The 13659-nt window shown below is 42.8% G+C and overlaps 1 protein-coding gene across 3 annotated transcripts in view; it reads left to right on the forward strand.

The window, feature by feature from the left end:
* Positions 1 to 13659, forward strand: part of MED14 (mediator complex subunit 14) — a 1095522-nt gene that overhangs the window by 423151 nt on the left and 658712 nt on the right. For all 3 annotated transcript variants that reach the window (XM_086934128.1, XM_086934129.1, XM_086934130.1), the window contains exon 12: positions 4233 to 4311. In XM_086934128.1, the coding sequence (XP_086790254.1) occupies positions 4233 to 4311 (79 nt within the window). The remainder of the gene's footprint in view (positions 1 to 4232; positions 4312 to 13659) is intronic.

Below are 13659 nucleotides of genomic sequence, written 5' to 3' on the forward strand. Positions count from 1 at the left end.
GTATTGTACTAAGTATGATCCTAAATACAAAGTATCTCTTTCTGTTTTGAAAAGCAATTCATGCACATGCAAAGTATTGTTTGATGCTATACAAACCTATTGCCAGTAATTTGAAAATATTGCAGAAAAGACTACGTACCTGTCACTGAGTTCAACTTGGTTCCTAGCAATAAAAATAACTAAAGTAATATTTTTCTACAAACATTGGCCTGGAGTCCGTCATTGAGTGTGTGTTCCTTCTTTGTATGAGTATGTACACCAAATGCATTCACACTACCCTCTGATAAGCCTAACTGCTCAGCCGAGCTACCACTAAAGTGAGAGTAATGTATTATCTTCTTGAACCTCTGCAGTACCTTTGGGGACTCGCTCTACACTGTGCACACTAAACCTCTTTTTGGTATAGTATATACAGAGCCAGCTTCCCACAGTCGGGGTATTGGCTTTAAATCAATTGAATCAGGGGAAATATATGTGTGCCATATAATGTGGATTTGTTTACCTTCTGTTGATTTCTGAAATTGCACACTGCCTATACCCTGATCCTCACACCAGCAGTTCTGGTACTAGATGAATAAAATCTTGGGAAAATGTTGGTCAGGGCGCAGATTCAGCTTGTGAACTATGAGATTAATGCTATTCTCTCTAGCCTTCTTGATGGCTGCAAAGGCAGTGTACATAGATGGTGCAAAGGCCTCCTGTGGTGTACTCTTCATATATGAATTGTGAGTATCCATTGCATTTGCCATTATGTAATTTTCCTGCTGATTCCGGGACCCATTGTCCATGTGGTATTCTGATTCTTTGTTTATGATTTATCCATGTTTATGCTCAGATGGTGCTGAGTCAGCACTAGAGCACTAGCCCTTGATTTGTAATTTCTGTTGTCAAGTTAAATGCATACGTATATGCAATATTTTATTGTGATGCATCTTACTGTTACATTGCTACTTTATATTTCATCTGGAGGATACCGTGCAAGAGGTATTTTGTGGTAATAAGCAATAGGAGGGACCAGGAGCTCTTTGATGACACGGAGGCACCCATATCTGGGATCAAGACAGAGTCCTTGGAGTTTGTGCAGGACCTTTTCACTGAATGTCCTGAGCTAATTTTTTTGTCTTAAAACACTCCAGTATCTCTGATAGTTGGGATTGGTTGGTGGGGGAATAAGCTTAAGAATACTTTTTTGTGGATGTTTTCTTTTTGTGAGCAATACCAGTAATGTTGACAAGAGCTTAAGCAGGTGCACAGAACTGGGTCGAATTTACATTTGCTTGGTGTCCAGTAATTGGAAGTGGGATTTCCTGTAGCCTAGGGATGACTTTTTTTTTTCAGGTCTCGCACCTGCGACGCGATGTCGCAGCGAGACCTATAGTCGGCGAGTCTGCTTTCAAGGAGAGAGGAGATGGGCATGCGAAGCATGTCGTAATCGGATCAGGTCGCGTGCGTGTTCACCATCTCCTGTCTCCCTTGAAAGCCTCCAACACACACAGCCACACCCCCCTGCTTTCGCTTCGCACACGCACTCACACAGAGAGACACACGCACGCACGCACACACGAGCGCTCACACAGAGAGACGCATGCACACATACAGACACCCCCCCCTCCCGCTGCCGCCGTCTGTTTCCCCCCTAACACCGTCCCCCCTCACTTCCATCCCTTCCCCCGTTGGTCTTTCTGGCCCAGTGTACGGATTTGTTCTCTCTTGTTTTTATTTAGGCCAAGATCGATATGTAGGTATTGCAGCGCTTTGCACACCACATACGTTACAGATGAAAACATTTGTTTTTAGTAGGTGCGCGGAGATTGTTATTCCTGATGACTGTGTGGGTGGAGTCAAGGCTGCTCTCCTTAGGTATGTGACTCAGGTTGCCGTGGAGCTAATGGTGCCGTGCCGTTACGGTGCAGGGACGATGGCCAAGCAGGTTCTTGTCCTGACCGAGGCACCTGCCCTGGTGCCGTTGCCAGAGGTGCAGCTCTCCGAGCTATTGCATTTTTCTGAAAAGCTCTTCGGGGAATGACCCAGGGCAAACCGGAGGCTCAGAGCTGTAGGGCGTGTTAGATGGTATGCCATTGCTGTATGTGTATGGTGCCTGTCTGCAGTGTGTGTTTGCAGTGCCTGTCTGCTGTGTATGTGTGCGCGTGCGGTGGCTGTCTGCAGTGTGTGTGCGTGCATTTGCATCAAGTAATCGGTATTAACTGAACAGACACAAATGAAACTAGATAAAAATACATTTTAAATACATCTTTATTGCTCAATTACGTTCTGAACTCCAGCATAGGTATTTTGGGGTGCTGCAGCTCCACCTGCACCCCTAATTCCAGTGCCTATATCCGGATCATGTTGAAAATAATACTCCAAATATTACTTCTGCAAAAAGCATGGATTCTCTCAAAACTCTGCTCCTGAAAGTGTCGAGATTCACTAACAGCTATGCTCATGTGTGGAAGAGAAAAGTGTGTGATTGGATATGTACTCAAAGTACCTCTTGTAGAGGCGTAGGATGGCCATTCCTTCAGGCACATAGCTCACATTGCTACGTTAAAACCGAGTGAACTCATTTTTCGTGTAGAAAATATCCCATTAGATACTGCTCATCTTCCAAGTCCTTCTTTCGATCTGCGCCTATTTCGTTTCTTTTTCTTGGTCTATTGTTCTTCTGTTTCTGCCCTTCTCTTCAGTCTCCATAGCTCCTGCCTGTCACACCTTTATTCTACCCAGAAACTACATATGTACCCTAACTCCACTCTGGCCTCCCAGCTCTTTTTCCTCCCATGTTATGCCCATTTTCTCTCTATTTTTTCTTTCACTGAATCCCTCCTAGTTTCCAGCTTTACTGTTGCAACTGTTTTGTGCCTGACCTCGCTCTGTTGCTCTCTCTTTCTGACAGTTTTCATGTTTGTCACTCATGCTTTTTCTATGCTCATTTTATTCACTTAACTTTTAACATCTTACTGTTTTCCGGTGGCTTTTACTCTTCATTTTTCTTCAATGTCGAACTGTACATATTTATGTTTTTGAATGTATACAGTGCAAACGTAGCTAGAAAGCAACGCTGCGCCATACAAGAGGGAATAGGCTAATTCTGTATCATGCACATAAAGGATTTCAGTAGGGACAAATAAATGCAGATCAATGGGACTTTTTTTAGATGAGGCGAATGGGCCTCAGAAGCTCCTCACTGCTGATGTTGGGTGAGTAGCTCCTCGGACAGGTGGTTGCGGTTTTCCAGGCACTAGATAATCAGCAGCATCTGGTCTCCATCCTCTAGGTCTAGGAACAGATCATTGGCTCAGCGAGGGAACAGCGTCCAAAGTAGGTTTAGACAAGTATTTGCAAAACAATAGGTCTCACATGTACGAGAGTTTAAGCAATTAGGATTGTAAATGGCAATTCACGGTTTAAAACTCAAAACAGAAATAAAAAGCATTGTCATTTACAATGCCAATAGCTCAAACTCATGTGAATGCGAGACCTGTTGCATTGCAAATGTTTGTTCTTTTTGAAACGTATCTATTAGTTGGTCCTTTGTCTGATTCTGCTTATGGCGGCATGAGCACTATTCCCTTTAATATATATGGAAGACGTTTTCTGCACTTTTGCCTTAAATCAGCCAACATTATTATAGGTTTTACCTACGTTGTATGATTGCTGTTCTAGAACATTGGGTCTTCAGCTACCCCTCAAATCAAGGAAGCTACATAGGGTCAAAGTTTTATTGTTACCTGAGGCCCACCTGATTTATTTTTAGAATAGAATTGGCCAAGCGTTGTTACAACTAGATTCTTCTCTAAATTCTCTGCATATTTACGATGTTTTGTCATTTTGACACATGGAGGCCTATCTTTATAAATCTTAACAGCTGGGCACATTTACTGTTAATTAAAGAGGTCAGTTGACTACACTAACTTAAATGTATTTACCAAATTACAAATCTGTGTTTCCCAAATTATAAATCTCTACCTCTAAACCTCTAAATCACGTACTGCAGCGCCAGGGTACCTGTGGGGTGTTTGTTGCGCTTAATAAATTCAACATACATACATAAATATGTGTATTAAATTGAGAATGTACTACTCGAATGTGGACAGGAGTATCTGCCTAATTCAGTTCATTGTATGCTGAGATTCTGTTTTGGGAACTGTTTTGACCCAATATAGTCTTATTGTTTTATAATATTGGAGCCTAATGGTTTATAAAATAAATGACAACTGATATTTTTCCAGATCAGCCAACACTTGATGACATTGAGAAGTCTATCAATGATGATATGAAGCGCATCATTCCTTGGCTTCAGCAGCTCAAGTAAGTTATTTGGGGAAAAATTAATTATATAGGCCAAGGACAAAGTGGTACAGATAGGCTTTCACAATTGTTGGTACCAAACCCCACTGTATAGTGTGATGAGCCAGGACCTATTACCTTTTGCCTCGCTGCCTTCGGAATCTGAAACATGTTTTTTCGTAGGCTAATGTTAGCTGATTGCCATTACCTCCCTTGTTGATTAAACAACTTTAAAAAATATAGAATACTGTTTACCAATGTGTTGTTTCAGAAACAAAAGTGATTCTTAAGTCTGTTCAGTTGGATTACCCAATGAATAAGAGTATGCAAGTTGCCATGGTTCTTGGCATCATATTGTCAACAATAGTTCCACACGATGTTCTTAAAGAGCTCTCAGCTGTGCTTTATTGATCGTAATGGACTTCTGTTGGCTTTTGTGAAGCCTTTTCTCTAGGGCCTAAGGATCTGAGGGACAACAGGACAAATATTCTAATAATTATTGTATCCAGTAAGTGACACCTCAGGAACTAGACACTGCTGTGATCTCACTGAATTTCGAGAATGCCAGTTTTACACATTGCTACTTTGGGGTCACCACTGGTGAGGCACTCTAGGCCTATTCTGGTTTAGTGTAGAGAACTAAGGGCTATATGTACGAAGCTTGGTGTTTGCGATTACCAAATGGCAAATTGTTGCGATTCGATGTTTGGTAATCTCAGACAATCGTGTACAAAAGTGTGTTTTACTCTTTCTGCGATTCCCACTTGGTCGCAAATAGATCTACCTCATAAATATTATTGAGGTAGGTCTCAGTTTGCAAACCCTTGGGAATTGCAAAAATCATAGGGATTGTGGCCTTCTGGGGTCAGCAGACCACCGTGTCTATGATTGCTTTTAAATGAAGCAATATTCTTTTTTTAATGCAACCGATGCGTTTAAAAAGCAAAAACAATTAAACGTTTGTTTCATTTTTTAAGAGTAGGCAGTGGTTCGTGTGACCACTGCCTGCTCTTAAAATTTTTTTTTAAAAAATTCATTCTCAAATCAGAAGTGGTCCCTTTGGGACCCCTTCCTAGTTGTGAATGGCTTATCCCCAACTTTGAGTTGGTGGGAAGTGCAAATGTTTTGCAACTGTACTTTGGTCGCAAACATTTGTTCGTACCAAAGTGAATCGGTAGTTGGAAGGGGCACCCTGCATACACCTCTTTCAAATACCGATTGGCAAACCCAAATTGCGATCCGGTAATAGGTTACTGATTCGCAGTTAGGGGTTTGTACATTTGAAAATGCCTTTGTGCTTTCAATAACAGGCCGATTCCGCTAAACGGCCCGATTGAGACCACAAAAAGGATTTGTACATATGGCCATAGTTTGAATACGGAGAACAAGTTACTGCACACAGTGAGTAGGTTTTCCTGGTAGTATTGTCACTTAACAAAAATTAAAAAGTCTTTTCACACTTATAGATTTAATAGAGCAGTAACACTGTGTTTCTTTTTAGCCTCCACATGAGTGGCTTCAAAACTACATATGTTGCCTATGTCTAATTGTTCTTTGTTTTCAAGATGACCCTGAAGTTTGTTTGCACGGACTTCAAAACGTTAGCTTTAGCACATTAGCTTTTTCGCATAGGTGCAGTGTATTGCCAGAGGAGGTAAGTCATAGAGTTCTGTGCAGGCAGTCATTACAAGCTGTAGGAAAGTAGGATCTGCTTTCATGGTCACCCCCACTTTTTGCTGGTGTCATTCTGTTTTTCTGACTAGTCTGACTGGGATCCTGCTAATCAGGACTCCAGTCCCTGTACTTCTTCCCTACATTGGACATAGTTAGTATTTATGTACCCCCCAGATTGGCTACTGATGTACCCTTGTAAGTCCCTAGTATATGGTACTAAGGTACCCAGGGCATAGGTACACCAGGGGTCCCCCATGGGCTGAAGCATGTATTATGCCACCCATGTGAGACCACCCAAATTGTGACTACAGGCCTTCCATTACAGCTTGTGTAAACTGATGCTAGCACCACTTACAACAGATATTTTTCCTTATATCTGAGGTCACTGCACGTAAAACCTATAAGTCACTCCTAAGGCATTATTAAAAATGTGAGGGTGCCCCTGCATGAGCAAGACACCCCTACAATCCACAGAGTCCATTCTCCCGGGTTGTAAGTGCACTAGCCATGACAATACATAGTGGCCATGCGTCATTATACAATGGCTAACTCTAAACTGGCTGTAACAAGCCCTGTTTTGTTTGATATCAAACATGTTGGTATCGTACTCCACGCCTTAAACGGTGTTTGAGGTATGACTCCATGCTCTGTAAAGCTCCTCCAGAAGGCCCTCAGTTTTCCTGGTACCAGTCTTCTAGACCCGGATAGTAAACTATGGCTGCTGCCAACCAGAGATCTGATTCTGCCCTCCTGCTGCTGAGCCAAGCTCGAGCAGGGGAAGGTAGGACAATAGGTTTCCTGTCACAGGGAGGTGTGACCACCTCCCAGACAGGTCTTAGTATATTGGGCCAGGGTGGGGGCGCTTGCCAGCACCTCTAGATTACTTTAAAGGGCACATTTGGTGCCCTCCTTGCATACTCCAGTTGGAACCAGTTCAGGGAGCCGTTGGCTTCCGCTCTTGCGCAAAACTGGACTAAGGACATGGGAGTATCCTCCCCACTGTCCAGCCCCTCCTGTGGGATGGACTCAGGAAACGTCCCAACCCTTTCCTTAGGGTACTTAAGGGCTTACCTGTGAATAGTTCCTTTGATTTGCTGTGGGGCAAGATTCAGATCCGAAATCACTTCATCTTCAACTGTCTGGGCACTTTGGACTTCATTCGACTTCCCTTTTGGAACCGAGACTGCAACTGGGAAGACTCCTGCTGCTCCTGGTCTCATCATCCTGCCAGTTTTCTGCGCCTGTGCTCCATACAGGTTCTTCACAAGGTCTGTTGACGTCCAAGACACCCGAAGAAATCTCACTTGAAGCGAAGGAGTCTCTTCGCTTCATCTGCAGGCACCGCAAGAAACTGACCAGTCTGCTGTTCCTAGGCTTCTACGGACTCCAAAAGGTTCAGCAACAAAGGTGGTGGTTCTGGAACTCCCTCGTGGCCTGCAGTGGTGTCTACACAGCAAGTTTGAAGCCAATATCCCTCATCAGAACCGCTGGAGCAGTACCCCTGTGCACTGTGTCGACTTGCTGTTGGCAAGGCCTGTTGACTCTCCTTACCAGAGATGTTCGGGCTCCAAGAATCTCTATTCTCGAGCTTCTCTTACCACCAAGATCTTCGCCTGCACTGCATCCTCTGCTCCGTGGGCCTTCATCTTTTAGTGACTGCTCGAGGTCCTCTTGCGACTCCATGCCTTTTGCACATGGGTCCTCATGAGGTTCTTCTTTAGCTCCAGTGGGCTCCCCTTCTTGCTGGGGGCTGCTCTGATTTACCTGCCGGTGTTGAGTCCCTTGGACCTTGCTGGTCCCGACACTGCACCTTTTTCGCATACATTTTTGGTTGCCGTTGCCAAGGCTTGTTGGATCCCTTGACGGACACTAACCCCCTTTTTGACATCCGAAGTGGGACTGCACATGAATGGCTCCTGGTCTTTCCCAGCATCGCCTGATCCGCACAGCTGCAGCTCAAAGGATGCCGTCAAGTCTCCTGCATCTCCGACAACGGTGGGCATTCATCTCCCATGCCTCCTGGTCTCTCGTGAGTGGCGTAGACTCTGTCCCCTCTGCTTACAGGTACCTTTTATCTTGAATCCACCTCTGGGTTCCACCGGACTCTTTCACCATCTTTGCCAGCAGCATCTTCACTGAAATCCTCCATTGTGGTCTACAGCGGTTTCCGACGCCAGGCTTCCCTGGTGTAGGTATTCTGGATCCTGTGGTATCCACAGGTAGGGTGACTGTCAATTCTTCCATCTTCCACTGAGTTTCTTCAGGGTCCTCTGGGAAGGGTCCTTCTTAAAAACTCAACCATTCCTTACCCATTGACTTGTATTGAGCACACAGCCATGTTCCCACTCTGCACACGGCCTCCGTGGGGTTTCTGGGTCCTTACCTTGGGTGGTACCTTGGGTTCCAGCTTTTCTACTTCTTCTGGGTCCAGTCTTGACTTAGGTCGTGGTTCGCATTCCACTTTATTAGTATATGGTTTGGTCTCCCCTGGAGACCACTGTGTATTGTGCAGCCCTTATGTGTTCCTTTACTAAAGCATTGTGTGCATTGTAATTATATCTTCGGGTAGGAGATATTGCAATGTGTTAGTGAGTTTCTTTAATAAATACATATTTTTATAAATACGCTGTGTGGTTCTTTTTCACTTAACCTACACAATATGATTAGTACTGGTAAAACAAAGTGCTTTACACTTTTTCTGGATTAAGCCTAAAGGCTGCTCTCCCCATCTACCAGAGCTTTCTAAGGTTGTCTAAGACCACTAAAATCACCATAAGCGTTGTCTGGATTAGTGCAGGCTGCTACACTTAAATAAGTGAGCACCATGTACGAAGCCTGCCTCCTACACAAGCCTTACTGTTTGTTTGGTGGATGCACTGCTGCTCTTTGGGGGTTTAGCTTTAACTCTTTATGCCCATTAAAATACCATTAATTTTAGTATACTGTTGTATTTAATAATAATGGAGAGGATTCTACTTCTGACCAGAGCCTCCTGCGTTCAGTTTTTTAGATATGAACCATGGATTTAATATTGCTTTAATGACAGATATCAAAATGCATTCACTCATTTATAAACTGGCACACTTAAGTTATGTACTTTATAGTAGTGAAAGAAGATCTGTTCTATTTTGAACAACCCTTATACCATGTACAGTGAGATTGAGGCCCGGCCTTAGGCCCTCTTCCCAGCTCGTCTCTGCTCATGGCCAACCTTGTTGGGGCGTTCAAGCCCTGCTCTGCACAAATTTTGTCTACCAACATTTTTATTACGTTAAAATCAGGGAGCTGGTAAGCGACTGAGAAGATGGATGGGATAAATAAACAGATGTGGAAAGGTGATGCTGTACATATTCAGACATCTCCCCCTTCAACTATTTTAATCCCCTTTTAAAAATACATAATGCACAAAATTGCTTAATTCCCATTTCTGCCTCAAATTTCTGTCCCACTTGTTTCATACCGGCATTAACATGTAAATGCTTATTTACTTCCGTCTGCTTATCAGGCAAGGCTTTAATTTCAGCAGCGCCTTTAGCAACAAATTGAAGTTCAGGGGTGCCCTACTTTTGTCTTAAATACAAAATGTTGCGGTCTGGTTGTTCATTGGACCTCTGTGGTGACGCTGCAGTTGATCGCTTGAGATTTAATTGGCAGACTGGTTCTGGTGTTGGAAGTACGTTTCACTCTACATGTTAGAATGGTTTACTGACTTGAATGAATGTGTTTGAGAACACACAGAAGTTTGGTCCTGATTTAAACTTACTAGAGCACCAATCATAATTTCTGTGACCATACCCTGTAGGAAATGCTTTCAGTTTTTCAGCTGTGATTTCATCAAGATGGAGTTAAGGCATAACACATGTGTATCATAACAGAATGTTGACACTGTAGTTGTTCATTAGAACACTGCGGTGAAGTTGCAGTAGAGCATTGGGGAATCAACTGACAAACTACTGCTGGTGTTTGAAGTGCATGTTTCACTCAACATGCCAGACATTGTAACAGGGTAACACATCACAATTCCTCATTAGTGTGTTCTCATCAAAAAACGATCTATATTGTGAGTAAAAAATGTTGCCGCCCTTCATATGTGCTCTGTTTTAGGTTGAGTTGGGGTAGCTTCCAGTTCAAGAATAGTAGATATGTAATTTTAGAAATGTGAATGCTGGTTCCACGCAGGAATTTCACACAGATTCAGTTGAAGTAGTTGACAGATTGGGAAGGACTGCGTGAGGTTGTTTTACTTGGAATAACCCTATCTGAGAAGAAACAGATGTCTTAGTGAGATTTACTACAACATTTTGGTGACAATCTTCCAGTTCAGCCTCTAAAACGCCCTGTGATCCAAAGAACCTGTGTTTCACTTGTTCAACGTGGCCTGCTGCCTCATGACTTAGATCTCAAGGTATTTCTGCTTCCTACTTGAATTGAAAACCCTGTGTGCTCATGAAAAGCTTTCCGCGTTAAATTGCTGCCTCCATTCATTTTGAATGACAGTTTTGAAGTTCGGCGTGCGAGTTCGTCATTTCCTGTTTGAAATGTGATTCGAAATGAGAAAAGGCATCAGTGCTTGCTTTGGAATGTGTCACAGCGTGTAGTGTGGCCCCCTCCATTACATAAGATTAGGACAAGCACACACACATTGGAACACGCCAGCGTGCGGTAAAGACTTGCACTCCCATCGCCCAGGGAGTCTCTCCGTGATACACATTGCGGTCCCGTTAAGACAATCGGACAATTGCTAACGCAACACATACAAAGATATTCACACCTCATACTGTACAATTCAGTTCATGCCCCATCCTCACCTGCACTCTTCATGCCTGCCTTTGACTGCCTGTTTGCCTGATTGCCCATTCCATGTTATTAGAAGCGGTGAAAGAACGAACACTTGGAAGGAAAGGGGCATAGATATTGTGGTAGCACTTAAAAGCTCAAGTTGTGCTTGTAAAATCATTAGAAACTGTCAAAGGATTGTGCCTTAGACAAAAAGGGCCATATAAATAAAGGACTACATACTGTACTGTGAAAAGAATAAGCCTTGGGAAGGCAACGGATACATAAGAATATTTAACTCTTTCAGTAATAATTGATCCAAGATCGTCTTCTGTCATAATGCCACCACCAATGTTTTTAATCCACATCTCTACGAATTAAATGGGGAGAATGGATTGATAAATTTGAGTTACTTGGATGCTTTGAATGGTCCGGGTTTTCGGGCCATCGAGAAAGAGAGCAATTTTATTGAGAACACTAGACCGAGAAGGGCAGCATGTATTTAAATACCTACTTGTTGCCAAGGAGCAGGATGGGGGTAAAATCACGGATGTTTAAAAGGAAACAAAATTGAGATTGGATAAGAGGTTTGCCAGGGACACTAGTGTAGTGATCAGCAGATTCAAGTTTTATATACAACCATAAATGGTAATCTGTGGATGAATTTGTATCGAGACTAAGAGCACTGTCTAATAAATGTCATTTTGGAAGAAGGGCTCACAAATTAACACGGGACCAACTAATCGTACAGGACAAAAGCAAAAGAATGTAGAAGAGGTTATGGGCACCAAAAAAACAGCATTAAAAGATGCTACAGAAATAGCAAATGTTGTGGAACAATTAGAGTTCTGGATGAAGAAAATGGAAAAGAGGGGGAGTGGAACTGGCGAAGTCACATTTGTAGAAAAGGCTGAAGCAACAGAAGTGTTGGCATACACAAATCTCAGCCCACTGAATAAGACATGAACTCTTCACAATTCTAGTAAACAAACATGTTCCAGTTTTGGAAGTAACTTTCACAATGCAGATTGTAAGGGATGCTTTGCAGTTGGAAAAGACTGCTGGAAGTGTGGACACAGAGGTCACTTTGCACGGGTGTGCAAAGGAAATCCCAAAGTTGTGGTTATATAAGAGGAAAGAAGAGGCAGCGGCAGTGAGATGTATAACTATTCAGTTTAATCTTTTAAACTTGCATGATTGCACTTTTATTTATTCTATTTTACTGTGCCATTTGTATGTATTTTATCTGCACTTTTATAGTCTCCGACCGAAATAAAGTTATCTTTGACTTGTATGAGAAAGAAGATGGAATTCGGTGTGCTGATGATTCAAATACATACTCAGGAGACTGATTAGACCAAAAGCGAATTTCAGAGGCAAATTTGTTCAACTTATGGTTGACTCAGTTTCTTTATACATAATGATAACTAGCAGCATTGCTGTGCACGAGTGGCCATACATATGTTTGTCACCCAAGGTCTTAAATCTTGGAGGGTTTCAGGTGAAAAAAAACGATGTAGTGGGGCACATGGTTACAAAAATTGAGTTCCAGGTCAGATCTGTTGAAGGCAAAGTCTATGTGAGACTTCCAATTTTGGGATGGCTGGACCAAATTAATCTCCGTCTAATTATTAACTTGAGGGCTTCTAGCCAGGTTATGGTAGTAGAAGACATTTCTATAGAGGAAATCAGTGAAGGGATGAGACGGGTGTTTACAGATGGTTTGGATGACTTAAAGGGATAAGATTGTACTGAAGACTGATGCAGTACCTGTAGCTGAAGGAATTATTGTACCGGTTGAGAGCTCAGAGTGAGTTTCACCTGATGTGATTACAAGGAAAGTGGATGGCAGCATAAGGTTCTGCATTGACCTGCGCGGTGTCAATCACACCATCGTAACCAACAATTTTCCACTAACAAATATCAACAAGTTGGAGTTGTTGCTCAAAGGGGGTTGTTTTTTCAGCAAGCTTGATCTGAAAGGTGTTTACCATCAGATCAAGTTACTCAAAGAATCGAAGAAACTTGCAGCCTTTTTAACCATGGTAGGTATCTTTTGGTTTAATAAGCTGCCTTTCGTGGTATCGTTGGCCCCTAGTGTCTTTCAGAGAACTTTGGCCGAGGTTTTCAAAGGTCTGGATAACATATTTTTCCAGGACTGTAGGAAGCTGGCTCTCTATATAGTGCACCAAAAAGAGGTTCAGTGTGCAGAGAGTCCAGGCAACCTTTATTGTTTTACAGAAGCACAAGTAATAATACTGCACGTTATCTTTTGTGGTAGTGTGGGGGAGCAGTTTAGACTTATCAGAGGGTAGTGCTAAGAATTTGTTATCCTGACAGAGGCAAAAAATAGGATACACACAACACTAAATCAGAGACCATTTTTGAAAAATAACACATCATTTTATATAATATTCAATACCAGGAACTTTGTTATCAAGTAGGTACTTTTTGAGTCGTTAGTTTTGACCGGTAAATAAAATGTTCTTTTTGCATGGTTTTGATGTGCTATCAATTGTAGAGCACAGGGTCCCTGCTAACCAGATCCCCTGTGCCAGTGCTTAGCCCCTAAAAATAACCCCCCCAAATGGTACTTCTACACCCTGTAAGTCCCCAGTAAATGGTAACCCTGGATACCTAGGGCCTGCGGGCTTGAGAGGTTCGTTCCACTGGGACCTCCCTCACTGGGACCGTTGCACTGCCTTTGCAGAAAACAGTCGACATGGTACCCTGCCTGTGTGCCATGCCATGCAGCACTGTCTGAAGGCAAGCATCATAGCCCTAAGGCAGGGTGCACTATACCACAGGTGAGAGCATATCTGCATGAGCAGATATGCCCCTACAATATTGGGGTACATTCCTAAATATTGTAAGAGTCAGGGTAGCCATAGAGAGTACAGGAATGATAACTCTACAACT

The sequence above is a fragment of the Lissotriton vulgaris genome, chromosome 8 (genome assembly GCF_964263255.1).
Source record: "Lissotriton vulgaris chromosome 8, aLisVul1.2, whole genome shotgun sequence".
NCBI classification, from domain to species: domain Eukaryota; kingdom Metazoa; phylum Chordata; class Amphibia; order Caudata; family Salamandridae; genus Lissotriton; species Lissotriton vulgaris.